The sequence below is a fragment of the Alosa sapidissima genome, chromosome 21 (genome assembly GCF_018492685.1).
Source record: "Alosa sapidissima isolate fAloSap1 chromosome 21, fAloSap1.pri, whole genome shotgun sequence".
Lineage (NCBI taxonomy): Eukaryota > Metazoa > Chordata > Actinopteri > Clupeiformes > Clupeidae > Alosa > Alosa sapidissima.
In genome coordinates, this window is record NC_055977.1 from 28,648,809 (window position 1) to 28,667,516 (window position 18,708).

Here is an 18,708-nt window from a genome sequence, read left to right on the forward strand (position 1 = left end):
ACTGTTCGTCCTATGTACAAGATGGATTCAGCAGCACGAGTGGAACGGGAGGCTCGAGGCCTGTCACGGAAACCTGCAGTGGGGTGCTCTGAAGGGCCTCCTCCATGGGGCACAATCCAGTAGCACATGTGCACAGATTCACTCTTGGTCGTTGTGTAATGGCGTCATTGGCCTTTGATTCAACTCTGCTCAGATAAAAGACTGGTTTTCTGTAGTATATGCTCTACGCAGTCGTCCCCACTACAGTCTACATATTAGCAATAGTCTTGTATGCTTTGGGCGAAGCTAAGATTCCTTTACATTATATTATATTACACTGCACAGCACTTCTAATTGGAAAAAAAAAAAAACATGTTTTACCATTTGATATTAATTGGGTATGCAAATAGTTGGAACTCCTTTGAGCGATACTTAGTCAGTTTTGTAATTATGGGTATGGAGCCACGACATTTTGCGTAATCTCATTAACGCAATCAGGGATGTACAGTGCTACATGTGGCACGTGTTACAAAAAAAAACAAGCTGTGTTATGGATGCATCAGCTTAGCACCGGTGACCCCTTATTTAAAATGTTTTCTAGAGTGTAGCCTATAAATGAGGTGTTTAACTACATACCGATGCTAGAGATTGTGTGGGTTGTGCTACAAAACTTTCCTCTGTATCACCAGTGCTATGAACAAAACTAAGTTAATGTGCAGCCCTGATCCACGTGTTATCAACTACATACACTTTCTTTGTAGGGGGTAACTCGCTATTTGGATAGACCAGAATTACAGGGGAAATTAATGCTTCCAACTAGAGTGTATTTGATTGGTAATTCTCATTACTGCATATATAGTCCATAGGAACACCATTTGTATGCTTTTGTCTCTATAAAAAAAAATCAAAACAATTAAATAATACAGAAATAATTGTCCAAGTAGCCTCAAAACGCCACATTTTGACCATTTACGAAATGTGCTTGTGGAGCGGCTGCGCTCACAGGGAAATTCCCATCCAGCAAGCGTGTGTGCGCGCCTCTTTCAGGTCAGAGGGCATGAGTATTAACGTTGCCTGTTGTTGAGAGCCAATGATAGACCGAGGCTCAAGCCCACGCCCATTCACCGCAATGCATACTGGGAAGTCCATACATCCATGCATGTTGCCCCCACCTACTCCCCGCAGTCCATGGCTCTGTCGCCACGCTTCAGGGGCGTGGGCTCCTCCGCCGAGAACAATGCATTTTGGTGTAATGTTCACTTGTGGGGGGAGGGGAGCATGATGTGTCTCAACTTAAATTTATTTAGCAGAATTAAAAAAAAACAAAAAAAAAAAAAACGTTTAGTGTCCATTTAAGAGCGCTATGTGGGAGGCCAAACTCATTGAGACGTGTGTGACCTGTGTCATGGCGTGGTAGTAGCTCCACCTGAGAGAGCAAAAGCGGGAAAAATGCCTCGCTTAAAGACGTAAAAAAGAACAGTCGACGTACATATATCGTCAGCTCTGATGATGGAATACTGTCAGTTACGGAGTTCACAGGTCGCCCAGCCCATATTCCTCCGATCCCCAAACATTACGTTTTTATTTTGGCGCATGGCTTTAAATAATTAAAGCAATAATGTTTTGAAAACGGAATGAATTATATGGCATATTGCAATTTATTTAGTTATCAGTGCACCCTTTTTTTTATCGTTGTCTACAAAATTTGAATCAGGAGGCTGTATTTGCATTTGTATTTAAGTATGTAGTGTCCTAGTGCCTTCATTCATAAGCGCATGTAAGCCTACTTGCATGACACACACACACACACACACACACCCTGGGTGGATTTACATGGCCGCATTACAAAACCTGTCTCTTGACTTTCGGTTGAAATATTTAGCCTTTTTAGTGTGTAGTTGCATGCGTGCTCTAGCATAACTGCCCAGTATTCCTATAGCATGAATCCATGTGCAGTGTGCCCAAGCAGCATCTCACGCCCCGCCCCCACCCCATGTGTTGCCTGGGCCTGACTTTTTTTTTTTTTTTTTTTTTTAAACAAAATTCCCCCATTGGCCACCTCTATAGGAGTCCCCCTGCTTATAGCTTAATCCTGCATTCCGAAGCACATTCCCACCGCAAAGAATGGCTGTGATGGGGGAAGCGTGGAATGCTGTAGTTCGGGTTGCCTAAAGTTTCTTATTTTTCCCCTCATCTTTATGTTGAATCATTTCTTAACAGGGACAAATCAAATGCATTGTTTGTATGGTGTATGTTGAGATTTTTAAATTTCATGCCCAACACTCATAGCGTACAAAACTTCAGGTGTGTGTGCAGACGCAAAAGCGAAAGTGTGCACACACACACACACACACACACACGGAACAGCAAATATGGTAGTTATCATAGCTCATGTAGATTTGTTTTGGTGTTTTTAAGAATGCTGATAGATTAAAATATTGCTGTTCTATGAACATATTCTTGGCCTCATGCCAAAAGCATGTTCCAGCCTTCTGCTCCATATGAAGATATACACATGTGTCTATGTGTACACTTTCTCCTCTCAGGTTGGAGTACCAGACCATGTTCATTGATTCTAGTTGGCCATTGAGTGTCCCTCCTTACGCTGTATAATTTGAATAAATGAAACAATAAAAAAAAAAAAAAGCTGGTGGAAATGCCTATTGACTAAATGGTTATTAATGGAAATTACATCACTCTTGTGCTTCTAGTAAACAGCAGTAGGTAGCCTAAAATGCTGACTGAATGTCCCCAATTGCATAATTATTGGTACTTTTTAAAGCTATCTGGACATTTTAAGTCATGCTAAGCAGTTCCGTGAGAAAGTATGACTTTCTTTTCTTTCTTCCTTTCTTTGTTAAATTAGTGCGGCATTCTAGTATGATGTTTTTAGTTGCTCAGAATGAGTAACTGATTTGCACTATTAAATGATTTTGCATTTTAAATATTAACAGGTGCAGAGAAGTTTGTTTGCAGTCTAGTGCCATGTTTTGGTTGTTTGTATATATGCATTATCCAATAACTGGGACCTGCACTTCCTCTGGCAAAAATTTGAAAGACTTTATAAAAAAAAAAAAGTTCAAGATATAACAGATATGGAGTGTACTCAAATGTAAAATATATTTTGGCCTGATGGTAGTAAAATTTGTTTCTTTATTTCTGTTGTTTAAACAAAACATAACACCACATTTCCTCCAGATGTTCTTACTGTGTGTCCAGTCGCTCTACCTCATGTTGAACAGCTCACTACTGAGGGGTTAAAGTTGAGAGTGTGTGTGTTTTGTCTGTCACTCTGTACGTTTTGTTCCGAGTCCTGGTAAAGGTGTCAACACGTATACACACACATGTTCGACTTTGCACCCAGTTGATTCATAAATAAGTTGTGCAAAGTTATGGCCAATAATGCACCGTCCCAGAGTTCTTTGGTCATGTTTGGACTCGTGAGTCCTGTCTGGTTGGATTAAAAATTGATGCTTTTTTTTCTGGAAATGGAAGCTCTGTCAACATTTGTAGTGAAGAGGCTATACTATCCTTGCTTTTCATCTGTAGTGTGCTGCCGAACTGCCTTTAAGGATGCCGTTGCCCACTGCAGCAAGGCTTATCCAAAATGGCTGATGGAGTAGCCTATATATTTGCCCAGTCCAGTGTGATTTCTGAATGAGCAGAAAATATGGCATTTGAGGCAGTGTTCATTGAAGCATGAGGAGATGCAGAACGTATAAATGAGTCAACCAAAACAACAACAAAAAAACCCTAAATCAATGCCCCTAAAAGGTAGCTCTTGTTAAGTTATAACATCTTTTAGTTTTGTGTGTGTGTGTGTGTGTGTGTGTGTGTATGTGTATGTGTATAAACTGGTATATAGTTCATTGGATGAAACTGGTTCATTGCTTGATCATATCCATATTTCTTACCTAGATGGGGAAGAGAAAAGCCAGGGCGCATGGTTTTTCTGTATCGGTGTACATGGTCTCACTGATATCCCAGCTCCACACCAGCTTACGGTCGGCTCTCTAGGTTGTTTCACGTTTTAGACAGCCTCCTAAGCCTCATCATTTGACCACCACCGACAAATTTAGGAATAGCTATGAAATAACACTGTCGTGCCCCAGACTGTTAAGAAGGTCAAGGTTGTTATTTCAGCTCATCATGGGACTTGCTTTGAGTGGGGGGAAAAAAAAACTTTTCTTGTGGTCTCAGGATTTTGTTCAGATCATGAAACCTAGCTTAATCTGGTTTGAAATAATGTATTGTGCATTTTCCTTAAGGCGTATCTATAGGGATACGATAGCCTGGCCCAGCCTCTGTGCTGACCCTTTGTACTAAATGACCAGTTATGGAGATTACACATTTACTGTGGCTGAACATCTATGTCAAATTTCAATGCTTGTTTTAATATTTGAACAAACGGTAAAAGCGTCTGCGTTTTTTTTTAATACAAACGGAAATAAAAATGTACATCTCGGTCCATGAATATTTGATTAGATTTGCATATATAGACCAAACACTTAGCAATAGGTGGAAGGGCTGGAGCGGCCATTTGTTTTGAGCAGTCAGTAGTCTACCTGTGCACAGGTAAGGGCAACAAATGAATGTTGTTTACATTCTCATGATTGGAATTTGGTTTTGCAGTTTGTTTTTTTTTCTGGCTAGGGAACATGTATATTTAATGTTGTGTGGTTTTAAAGGCCTTTTGTAAACTGCATCCAGGGCCTAGTTCTATGTCTGCTATACTGACTTGGGGGTCCACGCTGATCCATAGAGCTCAGGCTTTCATAGTTCTAAGCATCCCCACTGAGGTGTGTTCAGATTTGCATTGACTCAACACTGAATTATGTCTAGGTGGTCTTATGTTCTTGTTGAGGATGATTCTTCCTTCTGTTGTAGTGTGTCCCTTTGTAGTGTGACCTGCTCTTTGTAATATCACACAGCACTAGTTGTCCCCATTGGCCTAATCTAGTGGTATGTTTAACCAACTGAACAGCACTGCTGAGCTCAGGGGTTCCACTGCTGTTTTGTGCTGGAGACGCTGTAGGGTAAAGTCAGTTGGTTATTACTAAGGACGGGTAGGCTCCATGGCCAGCTGTGTGCTGAACATTATTGACACTCATTCCTGGTATGTCTTCAGTCCATTGATGTTGGAATGTCACGTTCACAGCATGGTCATCTCCCTCCTTAGATCACTCCACTTCATGGCCAGACTGAGTCATCTCCCCTCTCAATTTTGATTTATTTTTGGTAAAATCTGGGAGATCAGTTTTGTTTAATATGTAGGTATATATGGAGTGTGCATGCGCATTTGAACAATTCTAAACGAATGAAGATCTACCAGAAGTGGCATGAGCAGAACGTAGCGGTGCAGTTTTGACCGGAGAAGGGCCAGAAAAAGGAGGGGTACGAGTTTTGGTGGTGGTATGTGGAGGTTGGTTTGGTTAGTCTGGTTAGTCAGTGCTTTGAAATCCAAACTCTTCATCTAGCGCCCCCCCCCCCCCCCTCCATAAAAAAGAAAAATGTAAAAACACAATGAACAACAATAAATAAGTATAAGTATAATAAATGGCAGAAATCTTGAGCTTAATCAGCTGATGGTCTTGTTCTTCTGTTCAATTTCTTGTTGTATATTTTAATATTTGCTTGGCAAGTGTCTGGAAAAAAAAATGGCTGCACCTCAAATGTCTTTCTTTTCTCTCTTTCTTTGTCAGGAGCTGTAAACTACAGATCAGGAATATCCCACCTCACATGCAATGGGAGGTGAGTGAGACATGCCTCTAGATCCGGTCACTCGCTACTGCCCAGGCCATGTGTCATGTTTCAGGAGGGATGTGTGTGTGTGTGCGCTCTTGTGTGCGTGCCTCCCTCTACTCCACTGGGAAGTGTCTTATACAGAATTTTTGCTCTTTCTTGAGTCTTTTAGGAATGTCACACATATGCACGCAGGCACACACACGCTGCACACATGCCACATGTAGGACTTTCACCCAGCTGAAGCTTGAACCGCAGATAAGCGTGTGTGTGTGTGCACGTGTGCTGCATTGGTGTGTGTGTTACGTGCATGTATTTGTGTCAGGTTCATGAAGTGATTTTCATGTGCAGGGCCAGAAGCGTCGTGACCGATAATGTGTGTGCATTTATTTACAGTGTGTGGAATAGCCATGTTGATATACACTTACGTTTGTGTGGGTGTGCACATCTGCCTAGTTGAAAAGTAACTGTGTGTGTGAGAACCCTCGCTCCAGTTAGTCTCTCTCCCCATCTTCCTCTTGCCCCTGCAGCTAGGGGCCTCTGGAATGTAAGCACTGCCCTCTCTTGCATTGTCCTTTGATCAGCAGAACAGGGGCCTCCCTGATTGATAGCTATGTTGACCTATCAGATGGGACTGTCTGGGTTCGGGGGGACTCTCCTATGTCTGGGTAATCAGTTGGGGGCAGGCGAAGGGGATTTGTGTGTGTGGCATGATGCGTGCGCGCGCATATATATATATATATATATATATATATATATATATATATATATATTAAAAAAAAAAAATGTGTGTGGGGCCTTGCAGTATGGTTGCTCCTTGACCCCTGTGAGCAAAGAGGGAGGGCGTGTGTGTGTCTGTGTGAAAAAGCACTTCGTAAAAGCCAGAGTGGCTACCAAACTTGTATCAGTGGCCACCACCGACCGGCCCCTCTAACCTAAACCTCAGGCTAGCCACTGGTTAAGTCACCGTAGCTAGCTGGATTAGCAGGCTGCATCCGGTGGGATGGTATGGAACAGTATTGAACAGCATGCTCCAAGCGTTTGTTAGATTTTTAATTTGCCCGTCTTACTGACCTTGATGACTATATTGCAGATAACTGTGGCTTGCCAATGAGGCCATTTTTTAACAAAGGTAGAATAGTTGAGCGTAATAAAAAAACATATTAGACATAATTTACTGTAACATGCGATTAGAGTTAAATGTTTTTGCTAGACAAAAGGAGTATAAACAAACTGAAGTGTGTTTATTAATGTATCCTGTTTATTTTCATGGACTGTCTCATTGAAAAACTGGTCTTTTCCAAGAGATGGAGCAGGTTGGTGCTAGTTGATCTATCCATTTGTGTTCCACCTCCAGCATTGGCCAAGCAGGACTGTACAAAACCGAGGGGTGTGTGTGCACACACATGTAATCTTCAGAGATTGTGAGGGAACATTATTTCCCTACCCCGCCCCCAAAGCAACAGTGCTAGTTTAGATTTGTTTTCTTGTCTCCTTTCAAGTGGTTATGGTCAGATATCACTATCTGAGATTCTGGCGACGGTTCTCCTTGAGGTGTTGCAATACATTGCAAAATGCAGCAGACTCATAATCCTGATGATGGAACAGAAATTGCACTTTTGCCATCTCTGAATAGCTTAATATTTTTGAGAGATCCACCAAAGCAAGCGGTGTCCATTTGTAAATGGTGAACTTTGAGCAAATTATTTTTTTTCTCCATTTTGTAAATATTATGCACCCAGTGTTGGCGTTGAGCTGAAAATGGCCAATTCACTAAAATAAATGTACTCTCTCTGGAGATGGGTACTCAAAGAAGCCTCCAAACACTTCAGTTACATTTCTCACACCCTTGTGTTATGTAAAGTGGCCCAAATCATGCTTTATTGATGAAGACCAAGACAATGTTGTTTCTCATAACTCGGCTCATACATGTAATGTCTGAATCGTTGACTGAATACTTTGACTTGTACTTGGCAGTCCTATCCTCTAGTACTAGTATTGACAGATGCAGTGGTAATTCCCAGCTATAGTCTCTGCACTGAACCTTAAATGTTATTCTATTGCTGTAGCTGTAGTTCTGTAGGTTAAATGTTATTCTATTGCTGTAGCTGTAGTTCTGTAGGTTAAATGTTAAAATGCTTAAATATTAAAATGCTTAAATGTTATTATATTGCTGCAACTGTAGCTTAAATGTTAAATACTTAAATGTTATTCTATTGCTGTAAGTCACTTTGGATAAACACATCTGTCAAATGGATAAATGTAATGTAAATGAAACTGAAAAGATTTAACTGATGACTATAAACTTAGTCTCTCTGTTTGCTTTAAAAAAATACTCATATGGACATTTCTTTTACCTTAATCTAACAGTTTGGAAGTCATTTTGATCTAATTTGTAATAGGGAGAATGGTCCTCCAAACCAGAGAATCACAAATGACTTTAAGGCAGTTGTGCAATAGCCTACTATTTGTATGAAATTGTGTTTTATTGCCTTGTCGGTTGATATGACTTCTCAGAGATTATCTTTGGTGGTTTGTAACCAAATCCACATAGACCATGTGCAGGGGGAAGGATGCAAGCCATGACTGGTATTTACGGCAGTTGTGTAAAATACAAATGCTCCACAACCGTAAGGGAGCCCAGTAGCAAACATCTGGTCAAGCAGCCTAAATAACCTGCAACAAATCTGATCTCACCAGAGTATGCACTAATATCAAAAAGCCTTTTTTAGAGATACGGCTACATGTGTGATGGGAAAGTAAGCGGTTTGCACAGGGTCACTAGTATCACAGGCCTTATAGCCAAATCTCCCCACTTGGCGGCCATCTTGGTAACACACTCTGGTCAGTTATCGAGCGGCTATTTGCCTATTCAAGTGAATGGGGAGGCATACAGGAAGGGGCGGGATATGTGTAGACAATGCCATATTGCCATTACAAAGAACCCCATGTGTTTCTATGAAGGATTCTTTGAGTGCTGTCTCCTCAAAGTCTCTTGTAGTATGCAACACTGGCCCTTGAGGCAAACCTATGTAGTGCATCCATCTGCCCGAGGTTGGAGGGCTGCAGGCGGTGCCAATTCACTAGGCAATAACGTCACCCATCATACATAGTGATGCGTGGAGGATGAAGTGGTCCAATTTGATCTGGAGGAGTATTTTGGCTTGATCAGTCGTCACAGAAGACGAGAGATGAGAAGGAGCCTTTTCTCCTGGCCCTGTTTCCTTCTCGGGCTTAATGACCAAGGAAGGTTCTAATGCGGGATCAGCTTGGTTGGAAGGCCTTTTGATTGTTGTATTTATTTTCAAGCTGATTGCCACTAACCATTGTTGGTGCGAACATATGGGTATGATCAATCTCACCAGAGACATGATTAGAGTAGCGAACAAGACAGTCTCCAGTCCTCCGGTCTCATTTATGTTCGATCTGGAATTCTGGGGCGACCTGTTGGTTTTTCTCTTTAGCGTTTAAAAACAAGGGCTGTGGTGCACACAGCAATGCACCACATGTGTGTTTCCGTGCCCATTGGGACCCAGGTCCAATTTCCGACCTGTGGTCATTTTTCCGAGCCCTCTATCTCTGCCTCGCTTCCCGCCCCTCCCCACTTTCCTATCAACATAAAGGCAGAAAGCCCTACAGATATACAAAGACGATGGTAGAGGCTGGCGTACATGCTGACTGTCACTGACGCTGCTACCTACGGAACCTTTTAATTGGTATTGTGTTGTGGTCAGAAGCTTAAATGGCTTGGGACAGACATGGCAATGCAGAACAAGCCCATAGAAGAAAAGTCTGCTTCGTCTCAACAGTAATTTCAGCATCATCTGTTTCAGCAGTAATTTCAGCACAATCTCTATTTGCGTTTCCACAATAATTTCAGCACAATCTCTTTGCTTTTCAGCAGTAATTTCAGCATAATCTATTTTCAGTTTCGGCAGTGATTTCAGTATGATTCTGTACAAACACATGGGTGCTCTGCTTTTTAGCAATCACCATGGTTACAGCATTGGGTGCATTCTGGTTTCCTGCTTCGGTTTGGGCCAAAGTAACAATATAAAGTCAGTGCATTAACTTCTGTGAACAGACCACTGTGTCGTCCATTATCCCCTTACATGAATGTCTATTACACATGGATGTCCACTATGTGAATATGAATGTCCATTAGGCCTACACATGGATGTCCACTAGGCTATGTGAATATGAAGGTCCATAATGATGCCCATTGCATCAGTGCAGTAGGCTATCCATATTTATATCCACTGGTGCTGTGATGAATATTTATTACATATTGTGTTCACAATCATTTCTATTGTGTAATTTATTGCTATATATTCTATTGGTCTTTTGTAAAAAAAAATCCGTGGTGTGGGGATCGATAAAGTCTTAGGCTATCTTAATTTCTTGTTGCGCTATCAATAAATATTATCTTCATTTTAGGGGTGCAAGGGTGCGCAAAACTCATGGTTCGGTGTGTAGGCCTACCTTGTTTATGTCACGGTTCGGATCATTTTCGGTAGGCCTATACTAATAAGCCTGTACAGTGCTAACCACAACCGCATTTTGAAAAGATGTAAAACAAATTATGTTAATTAAAATGACACATGGTCCGCCACTTAATATATTTGTGTGGGAACTTGAATTTGAAACATGGTCCACAAGCAAAAAGCTTACTGTTAATTATTGTTAAAGACTGCATTTAGTACATCCGGTACACCTCTGTACTGAACCCAACATCCTGTAGGCCTACCTAAACGGTTCTATACGAATCTTCGTACCTTGCACCCCTACTTCATTTGTATTCCATGGCCACACTAATAGTGTGCTGACAAAATAAGAAGGCAAACTGAACCAAATGCCCCACTCAATCACAGAGGAGGTTTTGCCTAGTTCCCCGAGGGTGCCGCCATACAGCCAATATGATCAGGTTATGCAAAGCTAACCGTGATGGTGGTAGCGCAGGGAGAAGGGTTGGGTGTGTGAGCTGAACAAAGGCCCCAAATCCTCTTCAATGAGTGTCTGTCTATCTGGTGAGATTATGATGTGAGCTCGTGTGTCTGTGTGTGCACAAATGGGCTTGTTTGTTTTTGAACAGTAGGTTCTCTCTGTTGCTGTACTTGACTCCTTTTCCACATCTCTTGTAGGTTCTGGATGGGTTGTTGGCACAATATGGCACAGTTGAAAGCTGTGAACAAGGTAAGTTAACCACACACACACACGCACACACACAAAAAGTGCGTTTCCTTTAAGCTCACTCCACTCTTTTTGGTCTTTTTACAGTGAACACAGAGACAGAAACCGCTGTAGTAAATGTACGCTATGGAGCCAAGGACCAAGCTAGACAGTAAGTCCCTCTCCCCTCTCCCTCTCCATATGCATATTCCATAGTCAGTTTGAGTGCTTGTGGGTGGACACAAGAACCTTTCCTTTCCACATTCTCAGCAACACATAAAAGGTTTACTTACATATGTTTTGGTGAAGGACGAACTGTTCTTGCCGAAACAACAGTATTGACGCATGTGGTGACATCTGTAGTCTGAGTTGGGAAAGCGGATGTTATTTCTTTGACTAGAGCTGTGAACCTTATGCTGCTTTCGAGATGTCTCGTAAATCCGCCGCCCGAGTTGGAAAGTGTAAATTACCCAGCTTTCTTGCGGCGTTTTGGGCAGGCACGCCCACTTTACCTCGGAGTACTTGAGGGTACCCCGAGGTGGACGTACGACCTTACAACAAACATGGCTGCGCCCATAGTTGAGATGAGATGACATTTATTTTTTTGCATATGTACTGTGTTGGTCATGTTAAAGTTATCAAATGTAATGCTCTTACACACTAGATTACATTGCTGCTTCAATCCGGTCACTAATTCATGCATAGCACGGTTTTGCTGTGCCTGCAATACAATGTAACAATTTGTTTTCCAGCTGTTTAGCTAGAGGCTACATGTAGCACAAAACAATAACAATGACTAGCCTCCTGCTAATGCCCCTCGTGGCTCGAGAGAAAGGCGTTCCTAAAGCCACTCATAGGTACATGTTGTACGGGTGAGTGTACGATGATTTACGAGACATCTCGAAAGCAGCATTATTTGCTCTTTGTTTCCCCATTGGCCCCCTGAACGTACAGCTCTCTGCTCATTCGACTGGTTTCCACACCATGGGTCAGTGTTAAAGGAACATGCCAACCTTTGGGGAAATAACCTTATTTGCTGGCGTTTAATAAGAGGACACATACGCTTTTCTGTGCCTGCCATAACCCAGTCTGACACAGTTAGCCTAGCCTAGCATAATTCACTGAAAGTGGGTTAGATTAGTTGGCTCCCCTTTAGTTATAGGAAATAGATTTGAAGCATTAGACTAGGGATCTGCTGGGATCCGTTCTGCTGGGCTTAAGCTGCTGGGGCTCAGACTGAACTGGTCTGAGGGCCAACACAGCAACTGGGAAACTGCCCATGGGAGTAGGATGGAGGAATACGTTCATCCCTCTACAGGTGTCCCTCTATTAGTGTCAACATTTAAAAAAAAAATAGCAATTTTGGAACACTCAAAGACACTTTGGAGTCTGTGATTGGCATGGACCATGGTTCTGGGGATGGATGAGCCTGTCCGGTCTGCTGGGCGGAAGACCACAGATCTGCCCTATTGCCTACTAGGTCCAAAGCCAGCTCTCTGCTGCCCTCTGCTGGAGGAATGTGTCCCTTCTGTCTTTGGGTGGAGCAGATTCTGGCCCAGAGCTGGCCCGACCTGGCCCCTTCCGTGCTAACAGTGTGTGTGTGTGTGGTTTTCAGGGCACTGGAGAAACTGAACGGGTTCCTGATGGAGAGCTATGCGCTGAAGGTTTCCTACATCCCTGACGAGCTGGCCACGGGTCCCGAGGGTCCAGGCCTTGGCGGTCGTAGAGGGATGGCGGCCCGTGGCACTCCCCGCTCCGGGTCCCCCTCGCTGGGCGCGCGGCCAAAGATGCAGTCGGACGTGCCGCTGAGGATGCTGGTGCCCACCCAGTTTGTGGGGGCAATCATCGGCAAGGAGGGGTCCACCATCCGCAACATCACCAAACAGACACACTCAAAGTAAGACTCATATACACACACATATATATACACACGTAAACACGCACGCACACATGGTCACAGAAGTATCTATCTAAGGACCTATGCATCCTGATCAAAGCAAACATTTCAGCATTGTGTGTTTGAGAGGACTTGAAGCTGAACTCATTTGTTGTGCCATGTTGAGGTCCCTTGTCATGGCACTCTGTTCTACTTCTGTGTGAAGGCCGATGAAACGGTGCAGTTAGCTTTGACAGGAAGTGACCTCAAAGGTGTTAAAAGTCTGAATAAAAAATAACGTCTGATTAACCTGAGATCAGACAACTCGGCGTAGAAGCCCATTAATATTAATGGACCTACCTACAACGTTAATGGTAGTGCTGATGCATTTTACATTCAAGTTGAAGAATATTGTTTGTTTTTGTATATGCGTGTGTCATGTGTGTGTGCCAATGTGTTTGTGTTTGTAGGATTGACATCCACCGTAAGGAGAACGCGGGCGCTGCAGAGAAGCCCATCACGGTCCACTCTACTCCAGAGGGCTGCAGCTCCGCCTGCCGCAGCATCATGGAGATCATGCAGAAGGAGGCCGTGGACACCAAGTTGTGAGTCTGACGAGCTCAATCACTCTCACTCGTCACATTGTCCCTGGTTCTCTCTTCTCCTCAAACTGCTATCTCTAGCGCCCTCTCTCTCTCAATCACCTCCTTCTGTCTCATTCGCAGCTCTGCTGCCCTCTGTGGCCATCTAATCCCTTCTCTTTGTGCTGTCCTCTGTCTTACTGTCTTCTGTGTTTATTGCACCCTCTCAATCTCCCTCTGCTCTCTCCTCTCTGATACCCTCTCTTCTTTCTGGTGTTCTCTTCTCTCTCTTCTTTCTGGTGTTCTCTTCTCTCTCTCTCTGGTGTTCTCTTCTCTCTCTGGTGTTCTCTTCTCTCTCTGGTGTTCTCTCCTCTCCTCTCGCTCTGATGCCCATCTCTGTATTTTTTTTCCCCCCATCACCTCAGTTTCTGACAGTCCTCTCTATAAGGCAGGATATTACAGGTTTGTGGTCAGACACTCTGAAGATGCTCTTAAATAAACTCATCAGAAAGTGAACAGCGAAATTGGCACCAGAGATGGGTGTCCTGTCCTCTTCTTGAGTCACTACCCAATTCATGCATGATTAGTGTGGGGTCCATGTCCGTCTCCGCTTCATTTGCCTTCTGGGTTCTGCGGGTCTCCAATGTCTGAAAGGATGGCAGCGGTAGTGTAGTGGCTAAGGAGCCGGGTTATCATGCAGTTGCTAGAACAGTTGTGGGTTCAATTCTCAGCTGCCACTGTTGTGCCCTTGAGCAAGGCACTTAACTCTGGGGAGACTGGCCCTTGTAATAATTGGCATATGTAGGTTGCTTTGGGGAAAAGTGTCAGCCAAATGGAGAAGTGAGTAAGTACATGTGAAGAGTTTGCTTCCAAAACGCTATATCTCCATTTTTAAAAATATGAAAAGTCATGTAATTTTAATTGTGTATTTCAGGTAATATCAATAAAATTGCAGTTGTGTTTTTTTTGATTGAGTAAAGATAAATCAAACAACAATACCCAACTGCAGTTCTGCTGAAATTACTTGGAAAGTAACATGTAAATGATAATTCATTAAAATGGAGGATGTAGCGTTTTGGGACCAAACTCCTCATGTGCTCCTATGTTTGTATGCCGTTGATCTGGGTTTTTATGATCCAATGAGGTGTCACTTTTTTTATCACTTGACTTGTGTCTGGCACATGGTAGTCTGATTTGGTCTTTATCTCTCCCTCGAGTTCCGAGTCAGTATGAAGCACAGGATACAACTCATCTCTGTACTTGAGTTTTTTTTTTTTTTTGTAGTCTATATACAATATATTGAGTGGCTAGTTTTAAAACACAATGTATTTCTTTTGTCTTAAAGGTGCTCTAAGCGATGCCACACGTTTTTTAGGCTAAAATATTTTATGTCACTTACTGCAAACATCACGTAACTAACCGCTAGCTGTCTGTGTCCTGGATACACTGTAAAAAAACGTGATCTCCGTGGACAGCCCAGGCTCCAAAAACGGCAACAAACAACCTGGGCAAACCTAGCCCATAAAAACATAACAAAGTGTTCCAGCAAATCACAGACGAGATGCGCGTTTAGGAGAGTTTAAATTGCACGGGAGGGAGGGGGAAGGAGGAAGTAGCGAGCTAGCTCTCTGTTTTGTTTGAAAGTCAACAGAAGCATCGCTTAGAGCACCTTTTAAACTAATAACTTCAAACTCAATTTGATACTAAATTGACTTGCCATACGGGGACTAGAGTCTCTGAAATTGCCAATGTGCGCCTGGAATGCCCATGTACATTGAAAATCGACAAAGAGGATAATTCCTACATTACTTTATTCTATGCTTAAAGATGGTCATGGATTTCATGTGATTTCAAGCCAATAACATTGTCGCATTCAGCAATCATGTACTCACGACCGCTAGCTGCTGATTCTGTGATTACACTAAAAAAAAACCCGGTCTCTGTTGGTAGCCCAGGCTCCGAAATCTGGAAACCAACAAAAAGTGGGGGCAGCCTGTCCCCCAAACAAAAATGAAACCCTGCATTTCTCTGGGAATACTAAAGGTAGCCTTGGGGTGAGCTACCCCTTGGTTAAAATATAATGTAGGCCTATGTTTTTTTGCACAAAAGTGTTTGTGTTTATATTTAAATTTATCAGCAAACGCGACTTCCTGCGCAATCTCTGACTTCACCTTTAAAGTAAAAACAGTCAGCGCTGACCAGTTTTACACCCTCACTGTCTGTCCCCCGATATCAACAATGATGACTGACCCATTTGTCTGCTCCTACCAAAGTCCTCAGTTGCACCATAAAGTTTAGATTTAAAACTTTAAAATCTGTACAACTATGATCAGAATAGTTTTAAACGTTATTCAAATCTGTACAGCTGAAGTTTTAAATGGGTTTTAAGCAGTATTAACCCAGGACCTCTCTCTTCTCTCCTGCGCAGCACCGAGGAGATCCCTCTGAAGATCTTGGCTCATAATAATTTTGTGGGCCGTTTGATCGGCAAAGAAGGACGCAACCTGAAGAAAATTGAACAGGACACCGAGACCAAGATCACCATCTCTCCGTAATTCCAATTTTGAAAGACTATTTAATGTGTCAATGTTTAAAGAGCTATAGGTAGAGGTGTAGGTAAAAATCAATCTGTTGGGTAATGAATTTCCAACATTGCCTGCACTCTTGCATGGATATTAAAGGATCTCATTTGTGCCTATAGTGTTTTGAGTCATGTTTACTCTTTAATGTTTTCACACGCACCTTCAATTTGGATTGTCTGACCCTCTCCCTCTCTCTCAGTCTGCAGGACCTGACGCTGTACAACCCTGAGAGGACCATCACTGTGAAAGGATCTATCGAGGCCTGTGCCCAGGCCGAGCAGGAAGTGATGAAGAAGATCCGAGAGGCATACGACAACGACATTGCTGCTATGAACGTAAGCTGAGCTCTACACTGCCCTCTAGTGGAGCGGCCCCACTCCTGCGTCAGCCCTGACTGTGTTTAAAGCACAGGGTGCAGCACTTGTCAATCAAAACTGTCAGACTGTGTAAATGGTCTCACCTGATCTACACCCCACCCCCCCACCCCCCTTGTGGTCTCTTTCAAGCACAAACTCCTGCGGTGTAGTGTACTGGCTTTCCTACTGTCAAGTGCTGGCACTCTAAGCCGAGTCCTGGTCTTAAGTGTGTGTAATTACAGTCTATGGTAAAGTATCTGTGTGTGTGTGTGTGAGCTAACATGATGCCTAGATCTCACCTGGCTCTCTGGCGCTCGCTCTCTTGCGCTCTCTTTCTGTAGTTACAGTCGAACCTGATCCCTGGACTGAACTTGAATGCCCTGGGGCTGTTCCCCGGCGGCGCGTCTGGAGGAGTGAGCCCCTCCATGGTGTCGGCGCCCCCTGCTGGACCTCAGGGAGCCTACCCCTCGTTCGGGGTAAGTAGCCAGAGTCCTGTGTGTGTGTGTGTGTGTGTGTTATGTGTATTGTAAAGGTCACAGTAAAAACAGCTGTCCTTCATCTTTTCTGTTGAAATTCTAGCATGTAGTCTGTGGATAGCACCTATGTGTCTGTGGGCCCGTTCATAACGATCTCTGCCTCCTGAGCAGACGCCTCCTCCCTCAACTGCTGAGGAGTTGAAGAGGGCCTTGCTTGCGCTTGCACCATCTTCCTTCTTCCCTCCTCTACCTCCTTCTCCACCTCCATCTCATCCCTCCCCCTACCCTCTCTTCCCTTCTCTATCTCCTTCCTCTCCACCTTCCTCTCTTCTCTCCTCCTCTTCCCTCTCTCCTTTCCTCTACCTCCTTCTCCACTTCCCTCTCCTCTTCACTCTCTTCCTTCCTCTACATCCTTCTCCACCTCCTTCTCTTCTCTTCTCTACCTCCATCTCTTCCCTCCTGTACCTATTCTTTCTACCACTTCCTCTTCCCACCATTCTTGACTAGTACTTACAATGTAGGCACTCCTGTCTTCTAGTACTAGTATTGACGGTGTGGTAATTCCTAGCTAAGGTCTCCTTTGCACTGTAGCTTAAATGTTATTCTATTGCTGTAAGTGAATACATGTAAATGGAAAGCTGGTCTATTGGACCCTCCCTCTGTAGCTTGTAGCTACAGGTGCTCATTTGTTGCAAGTGTAACTGAAATGATTTCATTTCACTGGATTGATGGTATCAAAACTGGTATCAACATTGAGTCTTTAGACTAATTGACCTAGGCCAAGCCTAAAAGCATCATTAAAGCTGCCGATCTCAACAACACTGTCTGACACAGCCACGTTTAAAGGCCATCAATTCACGTCTCGTGATTGTGATCTGCTTCTTCATTCCGAGGTCATTTATGGTTCATGTGTGGGTTTGGGAAAGGTATTGGGAGAACAGAACCTGGTGCTTGGAATGTTCATGATGTGCAGATGCGGCAGCACTCATTTCAGCAGGTGCAGAAGGAAAATAACCGCACGCCGTCTTTTATGCCCCCAATGGTCATTTCATTGTACAATGTTTCGACCAGTCTGGTCTTCGTCAATCACATCCTCAGCTCTTGAGGAGTGGTTCCACAGAGCAGGGGGGGCAAGAGTAGGGCTGCTCTGGCCATAGTTGCCCCAGTAAAGCACCTTTTCAATTAAGAATCCCCAACCTGCTACCATCCAAACTCGCTGGCCATCGCTCTCGCTCTCGCTTTCTCGCTCTCTCTCAAACACACACACACACACACACTAAGTCTGGTGTGTAGGTAGGTGTGTGTGCACGCGCTCCCTCTGGTACGGTGTGTGGGAGAGTACAAGTCCTTTCTGAGTAATGTTTGTGTGTGTATGTTGGTCCTGTTTAAGTCTTTGTGTGTGCGTGCTCTCTAGTTTGTTTGTGTGTGTGTTTGGTATTCATGTGTCAGTCTCATTGTATATGTTAATGTGTGTGTGCGTGTGCTCCCTCATGTTAGTCTTTTCTAAGTCTCATGTATAAGTGTGTGTGTGTGTGTGTGTGTGTGTGTTCTCTCTCTAGTACGGTGTATGTGGTAGTGAGGCTGCTCCTTGGCCATTTCCAGCAAGCAGTCCCTCCCTGTCTGTAAGTCCCGCCCCTGCGACTAAAGCACTGCACGATTGGTTGCTGCTCGCCTGTCAGACAATTGGGCTTGGGGCTGCTGGCTTTTCATTGGCAGGGGACCAGAGCTCTGAAGCCACTCCTATTGCATAGGTTCTGCTCACACATGTAACACGGCTCTCCTAGTAATGGAGCCACTGCAATGCAGTCTAATGCTGGACATGGTGCGTGTGTGTGTTGAATGGTGGGCACAGTATGATTTAGTTTGTTGTTGGGCATCCAGGCTGCTAGTAGTAGTAGTTAGTATTACTATTGTTGATAGTAGTAGTATGTTTGTGTGATTTTGTTT

At 43.6% G+C, this 18,708-nt stretch overlaps 1 protein-coding gene across 3 annotated transcripts in view; it reads left to right on the forward strand.

Moving 5' to 3' along the window:
• igf2bp3 (insulin-like growth factor 2 mRNA binding protein 3) overlaps nt 1-18,708 on the forward strand; it is a 28,864-nt gene that overhangs the window by 2,734 nt on the left and 7,422 nt on the right. The window contains exons 3-11 of one of the 3 annotated variants that reach the window (XM_042077343.1): nt 5,682-5,730; nt 10,863-10,914; nt 10,999-11,062; nt 12,506-12,787; nt 13,237-13,371; nt 15,776-15,898; nt 16,129-16,264; nt 16,627-16,761; nt 18,321-18,383. In XM_042077343.1, coding sequence (XP_041933277.1) covers nt 5,682-5,730; nt 10,863-10,914; nt 10,999-11,062; nt 12,506-12,787; nt 13,237-13,371; nt 15,776-15,898; nt 16,129-16,264; nt 16,627-16,761; nt 18,321-18,383 — 1,039 coding nt within the window. The remainder of the gene's footprint in view (nt 1-5,681; nt 5,731-10,862; nt 10,915-10,998; nt 11,063-12,505; nt 12,788-13,236; nt 13,372-15,775; nt 15,899-16,128; nt 16,265-16,626; nt 16,762-18,320; nt 18,384-18,708) is intronic. The other 2 variants (XM_042077344.1, XM_042077345.1) reach the window with 2 other exon arrangements.